Below are 18,743 nucleotides of genomic sequence, written 5' to 3'. Positions count from 1 at the left end.
GAACCTTGGAGTCACCCTGGACCCCTGCCTCTCTTATTCCCAGCACATCTCCACTCTGGCACGCACTTGCCGATTCTTCCTGAGCAACATCCGAAGAATCCGACCCTTCCTCACCAACTATGCTACCCAGCTCCTGGTCCAGGCCTTGGTACTCTCCCGCCTAGACTACTGCAACTCCCTCCTGGCTGGCCTCCCTGCGTCCGCCACCCGTCCGCTCCAGCTCATCCAGAACTCTGCTGCCCGCCTGGTGTTCTCTCTGCCTCGCTTCGCCCATGCTACTCCACTACTCCGCTCGCTCCACTGGCTCCCGATCACCGCTCGCATCCAGTTCAAGACTCTTGTACTAGCCTACAGATGCCTTGACCAGACTGCAACCAGCTACCTCCAGACCCTCATCTCTCCCTACACCCCCACTCGACCTCTCCGCTCCGCCTGCACTAGAAGACTAGCTCTACCTCCGCTACGCTCCCCTGCCTCCAGAGCCCGCTCCTTCTCCACCCTTGCTCCGCAGTGGTGGAATGACCTTCCTACAGATGTCAGGACTGCCCAGTCCCTGACCACATTCCGGCGCCTCCTTAAGACTCACCTCTTCAAACAACACCTGTAGAACTCCTCTGTTTGTATCCTGGGACACTATCACCCTTCATGCAAATGTGCTTTATTTTGCTCTTATCTGCCCCCTATTTTACTGCATTTAATCCTGTACTTCAGAATACTCTAATCTGCCAAGTGTTTAACCTGTAGTACTTTGTATTTAATCACATCCTGATGTAACTATCACTATTTAATCATATCCTGATGTAACTATCACTATTATCTGCTGTATTATTGAATTGTGGTTTGTCACACTTGTACTTTGCTTGAACAAAAGTTATTGTATTTCTTGCTCTTATTGTATTACTTGTATTGTAACACTTGAAATGTATTTGCTTACGATTGTAAGTCACCCTGGATAAGGGCGTCTGCTAAGAAATAAATAATAATAATAATACTAATAATAATTATGAATATAGCTATGAGAAAAGATTAAACAATAAATTCTCTTCAGTCAAGAAAAAAGAAGGGAAAGAGAGGATGTGAATGAAGTCCACAGAATCATAAATGGTATAACTAAAGTTAATCAAAGAAAATACTTTTATAACATATACAGATATATAATTTAGCACAGCGAGTAGAACACGAGGGCATCACTGAAAGCTGAGAAAGTAAGTTTAGAACAGAAGGGAAGAAGCAATTTTTTCACAGAAATGAATGGAATTGCCCACCAGGTGAAGTAGTAGGATCTAAAACACTGGAAACATTTTTAAAAGAGTAGCCTGTCCTATTAATTACGGTACATCCCCCTAGTAGAGGCGAATGGCTAACAAGAGACGAGCCTTGATGGGCCGGGCGGCTTTTTCTCGTATTAGTATTAAGATTGTATGCACCTTTACAGGTTACTGTAGAAGTCTCCAGCTGGAACGGAAGCAGCAGTCTGGTTCAGACATCAACAGGGTATTCATGTTGAGTTAAGAGGTATCATGGCACAAGCAGGTTACGTTTCTGCTGCCGCTGTACAAACAGTGGCCTGTGCGTCCCTGAAGGGCTTGTTTGTCCCAATGCTTCATTGCTCTGCCAGTTGGCAACCCCAAGCCAGGAAACTGTCAATTTCAATTGAGCTTATGCGATGTAGTCCTATTAAAGAAGTCTTGCTGCTTAAGGGTCCACCTCTGTTTCCAAAGCATGGGAAAAGAGGGCTCTGCATTCCATAGATTTGAGCTGGCAACTTCTACTAACTAGAGCTTGTAGGGAGCCATCAATGAGCTTAACAAAGGCGTTCTGTGGCCACTTTCTGGCTGTCGTCCATGTCAACAGTTTGCAGAGTCAAAGGTCACACTAACTACATTTATTCCCAGCAGACCCTTGCTCTAAACACAAGCTGCAAGTAGTACAAATTTGGAATTTTTCTGTAATCCCCAGAGATATTTCTGATCCCTCCACATGTTTCTGCTCAATTAAAACAAAATCTCAACTTGCACCCTTTGAGGTAGAGAGAGAGTGGGAGGGAGAGAGGGGGAGCGAGGGAGGGGATGAGAGAGAGGGGGAGGAGGGAGTGCGAGGGAGCCTGCTATAAGCCTCTGCAGTAACAAGGTGCTGATGTACAAGTACTAGTGATTTCACAGGTTTCAGGGTTGATGACTCCCCACCCCTCTAAGCATTTCTGGTTACAGGCATCACATTCCGCGAATTGTTTTATAAATTAATTGAATACATAATGTTGATACAATGTAGTAATATTTATAATTAAACTGGTTTCAAGTCCCTACAAATAAATACATATTAAATATTGTTTCATTTATGTTTTATTAATTCAAATGTATATAGATAATTAAAATGTCAAAATGTACTTGCAAGTTAGATATGTTTAAATCTTGGCGACTTGATTCCAAATAAAAACATTCATGCTATGTAGAGTTCAGCTACAAATACTAACAGAGACAAACTGTCCAGCTCATTTAGTCAAGTCTCTTTCATATAGACTCCACCCCACTTGGGAGCTGAGAGTTTGTACACACTATAACCGAGATGACTGTAATAAAACAGCAGCAGGGTTGCGTCGAGGAGGGTGTTAAGAGAGACAGACAGAGTATACAGGGCATTATAGCCTTCAGACAAAACATGGAAAGTCACCGATTGAGTTTCAGCGTGGTGCAGAGATAGGATTTCCATGCAGGTGTATGCCGGGGTGCAACATTCTAGTGTACATCCTTTAACTTCCCTACAGTACGAAGGATTTTGTGGTATTTTGATATACAGCTTACTATGAATCCTCATAAATTGCAATTGAGAGTTACACATTTCCTATTTACAATTGCTTGCATAAATTAAATACATTGCAATAAATGTAATGTTCTCTTGTTATTTCATGCCCCATTAATTTACTAATTCCAATACTTGAGACAGGTCTGTAACATCATAGTGATCTTAAGCAATGTGTTGTTCTTCTTGTTCATAAATGTCTCCTCTCTACTTACAGCTGGTCCTAGTAGTGCCACCAGCCAAGTTAGTCAAGAAGTTTGCCCCCAACATAGTCTTGATCAACACAGCCATTTTTCTAACATTGTTTCATATGTATATTATATTACATATTTATATATATATGTTAAGGGCTAAACCCGGCAAGTCTAGTTCTGCCCGGGCCAATCTAGTTTCGCCAAGGGCATCTGGGCGAATCACGAAGTTACCACTTTTTTTCGGCAGTCACCCGCGTCCAATCAGGCGAATCTAGATTGGCCCAAACTTGAAAAAGACGTCGGGATGAAACCCGTTTTTTCAGCAGTTTTCACTGAATTTCGGGGCTAGCCCAAGTGAGTCTAGTTTTGTCCAGCACTTCAACATCGATGCTGGTCTAGTCAAGTTTTGCCTATGCCAATTTTTTGGGAGAGTCTAGTTCTGCATTTCTACACTCTCCCCTGCCAGCTTCCAAGTGCGTGCCGGGGTATCTGCCTCGCCTCCACTTCTGACAACAATGTAGCGACTGTGTGCTGGGTTTTCAGTGGCAGTTCTGGGCCAAACTAGATTCGCCTGAAAAAAAGTGGTAACTTCGGGATTTTCCCAGAAGCCCTTGGCGAAACTAGATTGGCCCGGGCAAAACTAGACTCGCCAGACCACCGGGTCTCGCCCTTAACATTATATATATATATATATATATATTATGATCGTTTTATTACAGTATATTTAGTAATTTTAATTGAATAAAACATTTACTGTTTTTTTTACTCTCTGGTATGCACATTGTATTTAAGACAACCTGATAAACCTGCCTTGTCCTCTGTATCCCTTCACATCCAATCACAAAAGGTTCTGTTGCGTAGGAATATGACAGCACACAGTTAAGTGGCACAGTAATCCTATAGTTTATACTACAGTTAGATTGTTAAGCATTACCAGCATGTAGTACCTGATTACACTTAACACTCAATAGCACAGTGATAAAAACCCAGCCGCTGCCTTGAAAGCACCAGATTGCTAATACCACACTACTAACACACTGTACAGTCAGACAGCGGGTAAACAGAGTAGCAGAGGCAGTGATAGCTGCATTGTTGGCATTCCTTAGCCTGCAATGTTTGCGCACAACAGGTTCTTGGGAAGAAGTCTTGCAATAAGGTTGCTCCTCGTAAATAGGATTTTAGTTCCTATGGAGCCTTATAAAAGTCTTCACTGTAAATGTGCACAGTAGTTTAGCACTTTTCCCTGTGCATTTACTATGCCAGTTTGTTTTTTTTCATTATTATTTTTTATGCGCTGTACCATACACTGTGCTTCCCTATGCTTTACCTGTCTTTATTGCACTTTCCTATGCTTCTACTATAGGAAACGTTTATAGAGGAATTGCATTGAAGAGTGAATGCAGGTGTCTTGGTTGCTTACACAGTAGCGAGTGCGTTATTGTCCCATAGTTGCACAACACTGATACAACAGGTTACAATGAAGAGAGGAGTGGCAGATGGATATTCCTCTGGAATAGTTTTTTTTAAAAAAAAAATTTGCCAAGCCTAGTTCTGCTAGTGCTATGAAAATCAATACAAATTATTCAATGCTCATATGTTAAACTAACAATGTGTAATCATGTAAAATATATCATGTCATCATTTGATATCATCTGTCATCCAAATTCAGTAATTACTGTGCAAAAACACAATATAAAAGCATTTTTACATTGATTCTCAACTCGAACATGGAAACAAATTACTGCTGTAATCTTTTAAACTTTTCCCCCCAACCATTCAAAAAACCCAAAAAAATATAGATTCATTGAAGACTCTCTTTCTGATACAAATCATAAGAATCTGTCTGTCATATTTCTATGTACACTGTATATATAGTACTGCAGACTCGCCTTTATCATGACAGTGTTCACTCCAAGTTTGTATGTAAAGTCACGTTACTGACATACTTGTGGAATGTAATGTAGTGGGGTATATGATATGTTAGTTTTTTTGTTTTTATTGTTTTTCCAATTCTCTTACTATTTTATGATCTTCTCAATCATTCTGAGTGGTTGTGGGTTCTGTTGCTGTAATATTGAGTTATCATTGTTCTCTAAATCTGTTTGCGGTCGTCTGGAGAATCCTAAGTGCCAGGAACAGAATTCCTTGTTCCATTCAAACCGTGTAGCAATGGGAGCATTCACATCTGGCAGCCCCACCTACTCCACATATAAATACAAGCTCAAAGCAGGTAATGCCAGGTGAAGCAGGATTTAGAGAAAAAGTAGCTGCCCAGAACCACTCAGAATTATTGCAAACACCATGGAATAGTAAATGGAAAATGCAAGTAAAGCAACGTGACTTACTCTTTACCTCCCAAGTATCTATCAACTGTCTTTTTGAGCTATACTATACTATAGTTTAACTGCTAATTACAAATTAAACAGTATTTACTTGATTTTAATATATCAACATGAAACACCTACAGTATGTTTGCCCAACACTAGTATTTTTTCCTCCACAGTGTTTTCTCTGCCACAAATACACAATTCATTCAGTACAGTACAGCATAGAATCTACAAAGACACAGGAGGAATTTATTCTCTTGTACACAATAGCGCACAATAGGACACAATCCAGCAGCAGTTCATTGTTCCTGGTTGATTCAGCTAATCAGGACGGGGCTGGATATGTTCTCACATCGGCTGTCTTGTCAGGAACAGCAGCCCCATAAACAAATAGGTTTGGAATCAAATGTTTTTGCTTTAATATGCGTTTTACTCTTGATGCCCGAACAGCTTGGAAGCAGCACATTATGATAAATAATTCACCTTTGACAGCAGACCTACATAAAGGCACTTGCCTTTGATGCATGGGTTATGTAGCCCATCACCAGAATCTGTGTGGCATATTTATCACATCTCACCACTCCCTGCTGTGTATCCTTTAGAAAGCCGCGCAAAATGTATTTTCTTTCTTCTCTGAAGAGTACTTAAAGATGCCGTGTAACCTTTCTGAAATAATTGTCTCAAGTTTTTTTTTTTCTTTTCTTTTCAGTGCTTCATCTTGTTTTGAACTGTGAACCACATAGAATCGAGCATAACAGTAGGGCAAACCGTGTTTCTTGTGGTAAGACATTTTCTTGTTGGAAAAGCACATTTTGTTTTTAAGATTTGGAACACTATCAACAACTTGTGCTAAAGAATGTCTACTGCAGTTTTCACCACAATTAGATAAACTCCACTGCAGAGAATCCCACCCACCTGCCTGTTCCATTAGAAATACTGGGGTTTCAAAACAACAGAGACAGATAGTAATACAAACTGTGTGTGTGTGTGTGATCCCTTACTCTCCAAACATTGGTTACATACCAGTTTATGCAGAGCCAAGCAAACAACAAAATGGTACACGCTAAGATGTTATGGATTAGCTGAAGTGGTTTTAAAGAACCCCGGAGTGCAAATACTTGTTTGTTTGCTTTTAAACTCAAATTAGGGGCATTCATTTAGTTTAGTTTCAAGTATTGTGTTAATATATATATATATATATATATATATATATATTTTGTGTGTATATATATATATGTTTTCATATTCAAATATTGAATAGTTATACCTATACACATAAATGTGGTGCACCTGGAAAAATGTATATTTTACAGACTGAATTCAGGCTCTCATATTAGTACAGCTTAACATATGTCATTGATAGAAAATACACATATACCCTTATAAAAAGACCCCTAGTAAAAGCACAGCAAAGTGTAATAAAGCACATCACTTTGAAGCCCAGGGGCAAGGTAAAGCATATTATACCACGGTAAACTATGAATAGCAGAACAATGGGAAAAACATGGGAAAACAGAAAAACTACAGTGCACATTTCCTGTGGTAACATTTTCTAAGGGGGCTTTATTTTAAAATTCTTATCAAAGAATCCACTCCTAATATACTGACCCCAAAACATAGGTAGAGACCACTATATAGAGTAATACAGATCAGGTTACCAGCCATTTTGTTCATCAAGAGTCATTTGGATGCTCATTATACGTTGGGACGTATTACTGCAGCCTCTAAACTAAGACTCCCGGTGACAGTGTGTTCACGATAGAGCACTCAAGGTAATCCTTGCAATGACAAAGCCTCTGGGTGCAGAATTGAGGACTGCACTGGGAAGTGAATTGATCCTGTGACAGAACTGAAACTTGAGCTTCATACAAGACACAAACAAGAAAGATAAGCACGTCAGCCCCCATTACTTCGAGAGATCCAATTCTCTTCTCATGTAAAATATAAATAAATACGAAAATGTATGTGACAGCATATACACAAGCCTGCAGGATAGTTTGAAATATATGGTGTGTGACTGCTCGTTGTGTGTGGCCAAGGGAAGACATTTCAATAAACAGAACACCTAGGGTGTTTATTTCAGCATTGCTCCAAAGATATAAGAAAACAGTCCTTATAACAGACGCCATGTTAAAGAGTGTCATTGCCCTCAGAAAAGATGTGAAAAGGGCACTTCGCTTCCTCCAAATTGTAGTGTCTTGTTTGGGAACGGATATGAAACAGTGACCCTGACAGCTGGGTGTTGAATTGCTGACACGGTTTCTCAAGCCCACCCGTAGCCACACTCTCCTTACCTCAGGATACAAAAGCAGCTTCTGGCTCCAGAAGATAATCGGCAGAAGCCAAACCTCTGCTTGCTGTCAATGTCAGTGAGCACAAACGTGAAGTTCTGGCCGACTTGGCTGACCGTTAGGCTGAAAAGAAAGAAAAAAAACATTATTTCTTCTCACCCCCCAGACCCTGCTTGAATCACATTTTGTCCCATCCCGTCCCTCCACGACCGAGTCAGTGAACATGCCACACTTCCTTTTAGCTATGCTACTGCTTTTACGGAAATGAACTTTTCCAGAAATACTGCCACATTGCACTGCTTCATTCCTTTGTACCTCTGCATGCCTGCTTGTGTTCACTGAATAAGAAAGAAAGAAAGAAAGAAAGAAAGAAAGAAAGAAAGAAAGAAAGAAAGAAAGGAAGGACAGGCATCTGATAAAATAATCAAAAACGTTAATTTAGTTAGTCATTAATAACAATTAAAATTATCTTAGGCTGTAAAAATCTATTTAGATTTTTATTCTGGTTTACCGTTTCCATACATTAATGCGTTATACAGAATCCTGCTATTTTGACGGAAACAGGGAGATGCAGCTTTTATATACCTCAGGGATTCAATCTGGATAACAATACCATTCGAGTGAGGGACATTTTCACAGTGTGTGCTCCAGATGTTTTCGGTTAATATTACAACATTTTTGGTATACTGGTAAGTTACAGGGTTCATATGACAAGCACAGGTAATTAATGCCAATTTAAATACAGAGAAAGGTGACAAATCTAATGTGTTTACTGGCTAGGAAGACCACTTAGTTCAGGTGTTAATACAAGTTTAAAACAGCAACAATTTAAATATAACTACCTGGTTCACCAGATACCACAAGCGTCTGTCTCTAAACTGCTGTCCCCCTCTTCAACTTGTCATGGCTAATAGACACAGAACTGAAAGCAAACTAAGCTACCATTCAGTTGTAACAAATGCTGCTAATGACTGAACTGCACTACCGAGCAGCAGACAGGCCCTCCGGATCATGCATGTTCCATAGTTATAATCAGGAGCATTGTAGCTTGTTTTAAATGCAAAACCATGTGAAATAATGGTGTTTTGTTTACATATAGTTAACCCTACTTATTACACAAGCTCACTCACAAGAGTCAATATAGTTTTTAACATGTATTCAGCAAAAAAGGTTATTATTTTATACAGCATCTATATATCAATCAGGTTGAACCTTGCCTTTTTTTATATTTCTTATTCTGAACTATAAACTAAATCCATTTATCAGATATCGTATTAGTCTAAAACATTCAGTAAAATCAGATCTTTAGGTAGCACAAGTCATGAATTCTCATGCAATTGCATTGTTAAAACAGGCTATTTAACAGCTGCTCATGCACTGAATGGTAACTTATTATTAGATGGAAATGGCCATGCTGGATAGTGGCGACCATCAGCCATCCATCAACTGAAACTGGCTTGCAACAGGGAGATGCACTCTTTATACATTAAAGCATCCAGGTCATTGATTTGTATATCAAATGAAACATACCTGAAGGACATCCCAACATACACAACGCTGTGTTCTATATTGCACAGGCGTGTCCTAAACTCATGATATGAATGACTGTAATCTAGGCAGGAACATGCACTGTAGGCCGTAGCCAGGGGCAGCTTATCTCCAGCACTGAGGTTGGAAACAATGTTTATAATATCACAGAAATAAATCTCTGTGGAGACCTTAAAGTGTGTGCTTCGCTGGTATAAACAAAAAATTATGTTTGTGTATCAAACTAGTAATGCTTGTGGTTGCTCTCTAGTTTCCCTTCGCAAGATAAGCAAAAAGGGCTTTTTATATATATATTTTCTCATCTCTGCCTCCTAGCAGCTAAACAGACACCCCCCTGGACTTGAGCACTTGTGCTTTCGACTAAAATAAACTGCTGATTTGTTTAATCACCTAGAGAGGGCGCTAGCATTCAGCATCTGTATCAGTTACTATGGAAGTTTGAATGCAGAGGTGAGTCGGATCCTTCATGTAGTAATTAGCTGTCTGGCAAACTTAAACAAAATTAACTGTTAACTATAAAAGAGTGTTTGCGTGATGCATTACCAGAACCAATACAACTAAACAAAGAAGAGTCTACTCGACTGTTTTACTTGCAATTAATGTTTGTTATTGTAGCAACAAATACAAGCAAGCAGGATTCAATCCTTTACATTTCCACTCATGTTACACTAAATCTTCAAAAGCACTCTCGGGCTGCTCTAGTACAGTAATGAGCTGATTTACATCTCTCTCTTTCTCAGGTACTTCAAGGCCTTTAATGCTAAGAAATAAGCTATGGTATCATTATAACACCGCATCAAACTGAGATTGCAAAAGCACAAGATAAATTACCTGCTTAATGGGTCATATTTATAACCGTTTCTGTTTTTTCTTTGTTTTGGGGTTTTTAAATATACTGAACATAGTATATTATACTGTACTTTCCATACACAAATAGAACACAAACGATAATGAAATTAGACACAAAGCTTGCTGCTGTTTCCTTGAATTTATTGAATTCATTATTTGTTAATGCTAATCCAAATTAGGACCCTGTTCAGAGCAGTTCACTGGTCGTAATCTGTACCATTCTAAAAATGTCTTGTCTTCTAGTCTTTGTTTAATGTTTTTCATAATAAGTAATCGTAATTTCAATACAAAATATAGAGACCATTTGAAATGTTTTACTTATTTAGCACAGAATTATTATATTACAGTTTGGCAGCTATCAGCATGCATTTCATTATGATGGGTACATTCAGAAGAGAATACATATATGTATATCAAAAATGGAGCAAATAAGAAAAGTAGATATTATCAGGAGTTTGCCAATAACCTAGCAAAATAAACACTAAAACACAGAGGAAAGGCTGAACAAGAAATAGGCCTGTTTTACTGTGTGGACTGTTCTGTCTTGTTACTTTAAAGGCCAGGAAGCTTCATTTTCTTCAGTTACTTACCTTTTTTTGTGCAATGGCTTTTATTGCAATTACTTGAATATTGTGTTAAAATGCTTTGACTGAGTTCAGGAGCTGCTCTTCAGTTCTAGTTGCCTGCCATAGACATGTGTAACATTATGTTAGTAAAACAGTGCAGTGCCAGCAAAACAAAAGAAAACTTCATCCAAGTGCAAATTACAAGATGGGTCTTACTGTTATAAAGACATTTGGGTTAATCTAGCCTCCGTTACACATATCTATGACAGGCAACCAGAACTGAAGAAACACTAAACACTAAACACTGGTGAAAGCACTGATACACAGTAACATAATAGTACACACAGTATTTGAGTAACTGCGATTTGAGCAACTCCGAATGACTGCAAACATCATAAAACCATAAGGGGACAGTAAAAAAATAAATAAAGAAGAAGAAAATGAAATAGGAAACGTCTTGCAGACGTAGGTTGAGATGTGCAGTATAATAATCTTGCAGACGCAGGTTGAGATGTACAGTATAATAATCTTGCAGACGCAGGTTGAGATGTACAGTATAATAATCTTGCAGACGCAGGTTGAGATGTACAGTATAATAATCTTGCAAATGCTGGTTGAGATGTACAGTATAATAATCTTCCAGACGCAGGTTGAGATGTACAGTATAATAATCTTGCAGACGCAGGTTGAGATGTACAGTATAATAATCTTGCAAATGCTGGTTGAGATGTACAGTATAATAATCTTGCAGACGCAGGTTGAGATGTACAGTATAATAATCTTGCAGACGCAGGTTGAGATGTACAGTATAATAATCTTGCAAATGCAGGTTGAGATGTACACTATATTAATGGCAATACATGTACTATTGGCATGTGTGGTCTTATTCTCACAACACAAAAAGGACTACACAGTATAAAAAGATTTCGGTAGCAGACAAACTTGAACTAAGAGTTTTATACTATATGTTAAAATAAAATTGCTAAATTTCTACATCAAACTGCAAAACAACAAACTGCAAAATATCACAAATACATTCATAATATGTGAGGCACTTCCAACTGAATACAAAACACACTCGATCTGTAGCGTAGTAAACAGTGATTTTATTTTGTATTCTGATTTTTTTTTTAATGTATTATTGTGTAAAATATATGAAGGTTTCATTTACTACTGATCAACACAATAATTGAGATTATTCAACACATTTAATAGTCGTTCACTATCTACAGGACTGTCTGACATTTTCTTGCAAGTATTTTGTTAATGTTTGAAAGATCAATTCACACGGAAATAAGCTCTCCAGGTCCCTTCACAGTTAATGAAACAAAGCTGTAAAAAGCACATGGAGTATACCTGAGGACAGAACAAGGCTCCACATTCTGAAGAGGGCCTACAGCTGTTAGAAAAAAAAAAAAAAAGAATTGCCTTTCATCTAAGACTGACTGGGACATCACGTTCAGTTTTAATTTCCTGAGATCCCTAAACAAACAGTACTTTATTTTTCTGTTCTACAACATAACATGTAAACAATTTTTACCATACTTTTAATGGGGCTACCAAACACCATGTTTTCAAAAATGTACTTATCTTTTGTCACATTCTTATTTTTTCCATGTGTATCAAACCCTATGTAGGCCCACTTGAGAAAATGTGGCCACTTCAATTTTTTCCCTACTTGGCATCCATTTTTAATGTGAGCGCCATCTATAAACAACTTCAGACTTCAGTGTGCTGTTAAGCATTATGAGATGTGGTACATATTACAAAGATGATATTGGTGCTCAAATTCAGAAATGGATGCAAAGCCCATTACTTTACAATTAGAAGAATTGCACAAGTGGGCCTACAAACACTTGGGCAAAGTAAGAATCTGGCAACAGAGAAGTTCATTTCTGCAAATATAATCCATTTGATAGTTTCATTAAAGGTGAAACAACTTCCAGAGTACATTTTTCATTTTTGCCCGTCACTTGAAAGCAAAATTCCCATCTTGTCCCTTTACTAACATTTGTTGGGGTTATTACTTAGGAGGGCACCTATATACAATATATATATTGGCCAGCTACCACTTTCTATATGGAGGACTGTGACAAGCTGGCTTTAGAGGTTATGTCATAACAGAAAGGAGTACACAGACAGACGGTAGTTGGTAGTGAACTTGAGACGCTGCTGCGCTCAGTGTTTTATTAAACAGAAGACAGGACACGGCACTTTATGCCAAAATAAATAGACAAACAAAACGGACTAACACTTAAACAAACGATGGACTAACAGACAAACAAACACGGTGAGTAAAAATAAACAAACAAGTATTGTGCTGGTCCTACCAGTATGCAATATCAATTGTTACTCTTTTAGATTTCTCCTCCTCTCTCTCCCGTTCACTACTCACCGACCACCCAACCCCGAGTGAGTAAAACGTGCATCTATATATACTGTTGTGCCGGGATTCAATTACTAATGAATTATTCACTTGAATCCCAGCACGTGAACTAATTCTGTGCAACCCCGTGCTCGCATATTAAATACTTTAAATGCACGTGAAGTGCAATAAATAACTCGTGCTGCACACATCCATTTATATCCCGTGCACCCATATCTATACACCAACACTAACACACCACATGCAACATACAACACAGAAATGCACACAGGGGCGGGGCACATTGCCACAAGGACATATGTAGATCTCCCTCTAGTAGGACAATGTTTCTTTAAATATTGTGAAATAGCAGACATTTACATATGACAAAGTACTGATGCAAATAGAGTTAAATGAACAGATTGGTTTATTGTTGGGACAAGCTCACCCTACACTATGTATGGATACACACCTTTTACTGTAAATGAATCTTTTGAATCCACTGTAGCTCTTATTAACACAAGCAGTATTATCACTGAACTCCCCTTTCTTATTTTGAAGATTTGCTGTTTATAGTTTTATTTGAGATATTTTAAATACAGCTGTGTAGGGGAAAAGCTGGGGCTGCTTTCTGTTACCCTGTTTCTTCGAGTTGGAGATTTATCTACATCATTGTATCTGAAACATTTGCATATCCCAAATAAACTAATAACCAATGCACAATACGAGTACTAGTGCTGATTATAAGAGGTAAGGGAATAGATTGTAAAGCACTGGTTAGCACTCCAAGTAGGAATACCATTTGTTTTCTACAACAATAGTTTATTTTCATAGACACAGGGACTTAGCTTGTCAGTTACTCAGCTTTCTCTTTATCTATTCGACACAGTGCCTGCGAGGTGGTTGTGAAAATGTCTTCAGAAATTCCTGCTGTATTGCATTGTGTTTCTATCACTGTGTCACAAAGACGGCCAGAGTGGGTGGCGTCAGACCAGAGCCAGGAAATAAACAACAGAGACTTGGGGTTTTGGTGAGGCTGAGCGCGTGATCGCGCTCAGCATTTAATAAACAGAACAGAAAATAAAAAGTTTGAAACAAAACAGGACACGGCACTTTAAGCCAAAATAAATAGACAGACAAAACGAACTAACACTTAACAAACGGTGCACGGAGACAAACAAACACGGTGAGAACAAACACTTATATTTACGATCTTTCACTTTCTTTCACTTTCTAGTTTCTCCTTCTCCACACCCGTTCTCCACTCTCGAACACCCAACCCCGACTGAATGCTACGTGTCTCTATATATACTGTTGTGCTGGGATTCAATTACTAATTAATTATTCACTTGAATCCCAGCACGTGAATTAATTCTGTGCAACCCCGTGCTCACATATTACATTTAATCAGCACGTGAAGTGATTTGTGCTCTCCTCGTGCCTAAATACAAATCTACACTTTTTAAATACACGTGAAACACAGACCTGTTTATATCCCGTGTACCAATCTCTATACACCAACATTAACATACGCACCATACATACAACACATAACACACAAAATACACACAGGGGCGGGCACTTTGCCACACACTGCTATATGCCAATTGCACTGACAAGGTATAGAGAGACTCCAGGATGCATTTGAGTACGCTCCAGGGAAACCAAACCAGTTCTTTAGATTAGTGATTTGTTTGGAATATTGGTCACAATCTGTACCATATTCAAAATGCATTGTTTGTAAATTTTCTAAACATATATTTAAAGCAAAACCAGTAATAAGACCTGACACAGAGGGCATTACCAGGCATTATGGACCGTTTGGGCAACATATCCAAATGGTCCATAATGCCTGGTGATGCCTTATTGCTTTTACACTTCAATGTTACAACATAATTCAATTATCATTTTAATTTATTTTATAGCAATATTGCATATGAGCTTCTCTATAAAATGTGTACAAAACAGCATTTTTAAAACACAGTTTTGCCATTGTATTACTGATTACATTTTTTCTTAATGGCCTGCAAGTATACCAGATATTTGTTTCACTCACATTGGCTGGACCTGGTCTGCTTCGTGGAAAAAGCTGTCGGATTCTTCAGACATTTCATTCTATTTTTGTCCAGTGACTTGATAGGGCCCTCATACACTTAATAACCAGATTTTGATATAAAACATGCCCCTTTTAAAAGGACTCCTACGCATTGCATTGCAGTACAGAGGCACTGGGGCAGCTGCTCAGTTGGTGCCTTCGACTGGTGTTTTTAGAGGCACATATTGAACCACCAAATCAGCGATTTGCTATTATAACAAAACAATGCAGCACATGTTCACTTTATTTGGATTGTGATGTTATTTTAATATAATAATTGACATATTTTTTTACTCAAAGTTAGTTTGCGTACACAGTATTTTACAGTTTGTCTGTACTGCTTGTACAGCGTCAGTAGACATCTCCGAGGCCCTTGTAGCATTTTCATTTATCCATTCTTCAGCTGACATGTTATTAAAAAGGGTTCCACTTCCTTTAAAACAACATTCTGTTACAAATAAAACTGGCGGAGCGATATTGTTTGATTTGTTTTTGTGATGCGGTTACACACATTCTAAGAGCATATACTAGGGAGTATTTAATGTGTACCGCTGCTGTCAGTGCTTTTTATTAGGATAGCAAGGTTTCAAAACAGGGATCGGATTAGTGAGAATTTAAAGTTTTGTACACTTACAAAAAAATGTGTTTGTTTTTTCCTTCTTAAGAAAAAGACTATAGAAAATGCATAGTGAATCTGTTCCTTTGTTTAGCAGTAGGTAATGAAAACATAAGAGGGGGTAGTTTCATCACAATACAAATAACCATTTAAACCTCTAACATTTGAAACATCCATTCCCTGTTGAGACACAATGGCATGGTACATCACATCGCTCTTTGTCATGCCACGGCTTTTAAGCTACAGCTATTGCCAGCAATGTCAAGACAGTCATGTTTTTGTAGTACAATGTTCCATTTATCCTAGTTTATTCCTTGTAGATTTAACTTTAAAAACACTGAACACATGATATATATATATATATATATATATATATATAGTAGTTTCATACTATTTACTTCAAGTACAAGAAAACAACTGCATACAAACTGCACAGGTACAAATGACTCGGGTAACATTTTTGGTGGCATATATTTAATGTAAAAGTAGAAGTAGAATAAGAATGGTATTATAATATCATTTTCTAAATGACAAATTATGTAAATGACAGGCTAAAAAGAAGAGAATGTACACCAAAACCCCCAAAACTAATAAGAATTAAAAATGAAAACATACATTAATATTTAAAATGTTACGAAACAAAGGCACTAGGTGTGAATCTTCTCTCTAAAAATGATATCGTATCTATGAAGCGTAATTCAAATATAGAGACATTGGATATTTTGTTAAGGGCATTGGTACCTATAATGCAGAACGATATCAGGTATTTATCAATGCTTTCTGAATTAGGACAGGGGTTTAAACATTTAATAAGAGTGTAGTCAGAAAGGGTGTCATTGAATTCATCAAGTTTCTTTCAGTTGTTCAAAATGTAGGGCTACTGGGTTTTACAGTTCTAGGTGGCTTTGAAGCTCTGTCAATATGAAGTCTGAGATTAAATCTACAATCAAAAAAAGTAAGCATGAAAATAGCTCTCGTAATGCAGGTACAGAGTGTAGAGTCTAGGGAGACCCTCCTACCTTACACTTCATCATCACAACATTATAATACTATTGTAGCTGCATTTGCTAAATGTTGTTTTTCTTCAACCCCCAAAATCCCCATTAGCTTTAGCTGTAAATGATTGCTCTGTCCTGATTAGCTTTGAATTGTGGGGGTCATTATCTTCTAAAGGCTTTTAAATATACAGTCCATGTTCTCCTGAGTGTCATCCCTCATTTTAAACACGGCCTATGTCTCAAGCTGCTTTATATATTACAATAAGTCATCTTTGTGGATTACTACATTACAGGGTTTTGTTGAAAAGTCCAAGGTGCAATTACCAACCAGACAGGTAATAATCAGCAATAACCAATGCATTGAGAACACTTTACTGATCAAAAGAGAGAAGTGAATACATTCGTCTTCACAAAAGTCTCCAAATACAGCTGAAAACATGCCTGTGCTGGTAATGTAGTACTGCATCCATGAAAACATGCCTGTGCTGGTAATGTAGTACTGCATACATGAAAACATGTCTGTGCTGGTAATGTAGTACTGCATACATGAAAACATGCCTGTGCTGGTAATGTAGTACTGCATCCGTGAAAACATGCCTGTGCTGGTAATGTAGTACTGCATACATGAAAACATGCCTGTGCTGGTAATGTAGTACTGCATACATGAAAACATGCCTGTGCTGGTAATGTAGTACTGCATACATGAAAACATGCCTGTGCTGGTAATGTAGTACTGCATACATGAAAACACGCCTGTTCTGGTAATGTAGTACTGCATACGTGAAAACATGCCTGTGCTGGTAATGTAGTACTGCATACGTGAAAACATGCCTGTGCTGGTAATGTAGTACTGCATATGTGAAAACATGCCTGTGCTGGTAATGTAGTACTGCATATGTGAAAACATGCCTGTGCTGGTAATGTAGTACTGCATATGTGAGGGGCACAGGACAATGAACGGGCACAGGACAATGAACCGATCAATTAATGATTAATTGAGAATTAAAAAAATAAAAGCCATGACGACCAATAATCAATTAATTTTCTTTTTTTTTTTAACAATTATTTTTATTCATTTTCAAATTGAATAAAATTCTGGAATGTCCAATTACTATTCAACCTGGCTCACCGCTGCAACCCCCGAATTAACTCGGGAGAGACGAAGACGAGCACTCGCGTCCTCCGGATGGACTGCCTTTACCGGATGTGCAACCCAGGAGCCCAATAATCGATTGATTAAATGTTGCATGATGTCATTTAAAATAGCAATAACATTTTAAACAATAGCATGTTAACAGATTTCAAAGATGTAATATGTCTCAATATCAAGTATAACTATTGGTAAGGTTTGCAGTACAAATTCAGGTCTAAATTTGGTATCAGTCTGTAGAAAAATACTTCAAAGTTTAAGCATTTGTTTCTTTAGTTTTACTCATATAGCCCTGATGCTAAGCTTTACATTTTTTATAATGACTAACAGGATTATATATATATATATATTATATATATATATATATATATATATATATATATATATATATATATATATATATATATATATATATATATATATTTTTTTTTTTAAATACATCTGGCTTTTAAAAAGGCCCAGAAAGGGGATAGCGCAACTTTACCCTCCACTAGGGTGCTTTAAATCTGTGTTAAAGAGACAGAACATTGTATATGGCTTTGTGACAGAAACCATTATAAAAGTTTGAAAGGATAACCGTACCTGTCCGCACAGAAGGGGAAGCAAAACCTGGTCAAAGTCTGTAGCACTTCCTGTGGAAAGAAAAGGGAGATCATTTATATATCTAACAGGGCTAATAAATCTCAGTATTAACTGGAACCGCACCATATAACAGACATGCCCTGAAGAAATGAGACAGATGAAGAAGGAGAAGAAAAGGGCTTTATCAATTAGAGTTGGGCCCAGAAAAAAAAAGAACGAGAAAAAGACTGCCTTGAGCAGTCAATCACTTGAAATAATACATGAGATCAAACTTCATTAAATATGAAAAAATAATCAAGATTTGCACATGGGTGAGCTGCTGGGGCTCTATGGGAGGAGGGGGAAGTAGGGCCTTGCAGTGTT

General features: G+C 37.9%; 1 protein-coding gene across 4 annotated transcripts in view; it reads right to left on the bottom strand.

The window, feature by feature from the left end:
• Positions 1-18,743, bottom strand: part of LOC117422328 (DENN domain-containing protein 1A-like) — a 366,743-nt gene that overhangs the window by 239,255 nt on the left and 108,745 nt on the right. For all 4 annotated transcript variants that reach the window (XM_058987167.1, XM_058987163.1, XM_058987165.1 and 1 more), the window contains exons 4-5: positions 18,381-18,430; positions 7,615-7,734 (exon numbers count right to left, since the gene is read on the bottom strand). In XM_058987167.1, the coding sequence (XP_058843150.1) occupies positions 7,615-7,734; positions 18,381-18,430 (170 nt within the window). The remainder of the gene's footprint in view (positions 1-7,614; positions 7,735-18,380; positions 18,431-18,743) is intronic.

This window comes from Acipenser ruthenus, chromosome 15 (genome assembly GCF_902713425.1).
Source record: "Acipenser ruthenus chromosome 15, fAciRut3.2 maternal haplotype, whole genome shotgun sequence".
NCBI lineage: Eukaryota > Metazoa > Chordata > Actinopteri > Acipenseriformes > Acipenseridae > Acipenser > Acipenser ruthenus.
Note: the sequence above shows the minus strand (reverse complement) of the source record. Positions and strands in the feature narration are given on the sequence as shown.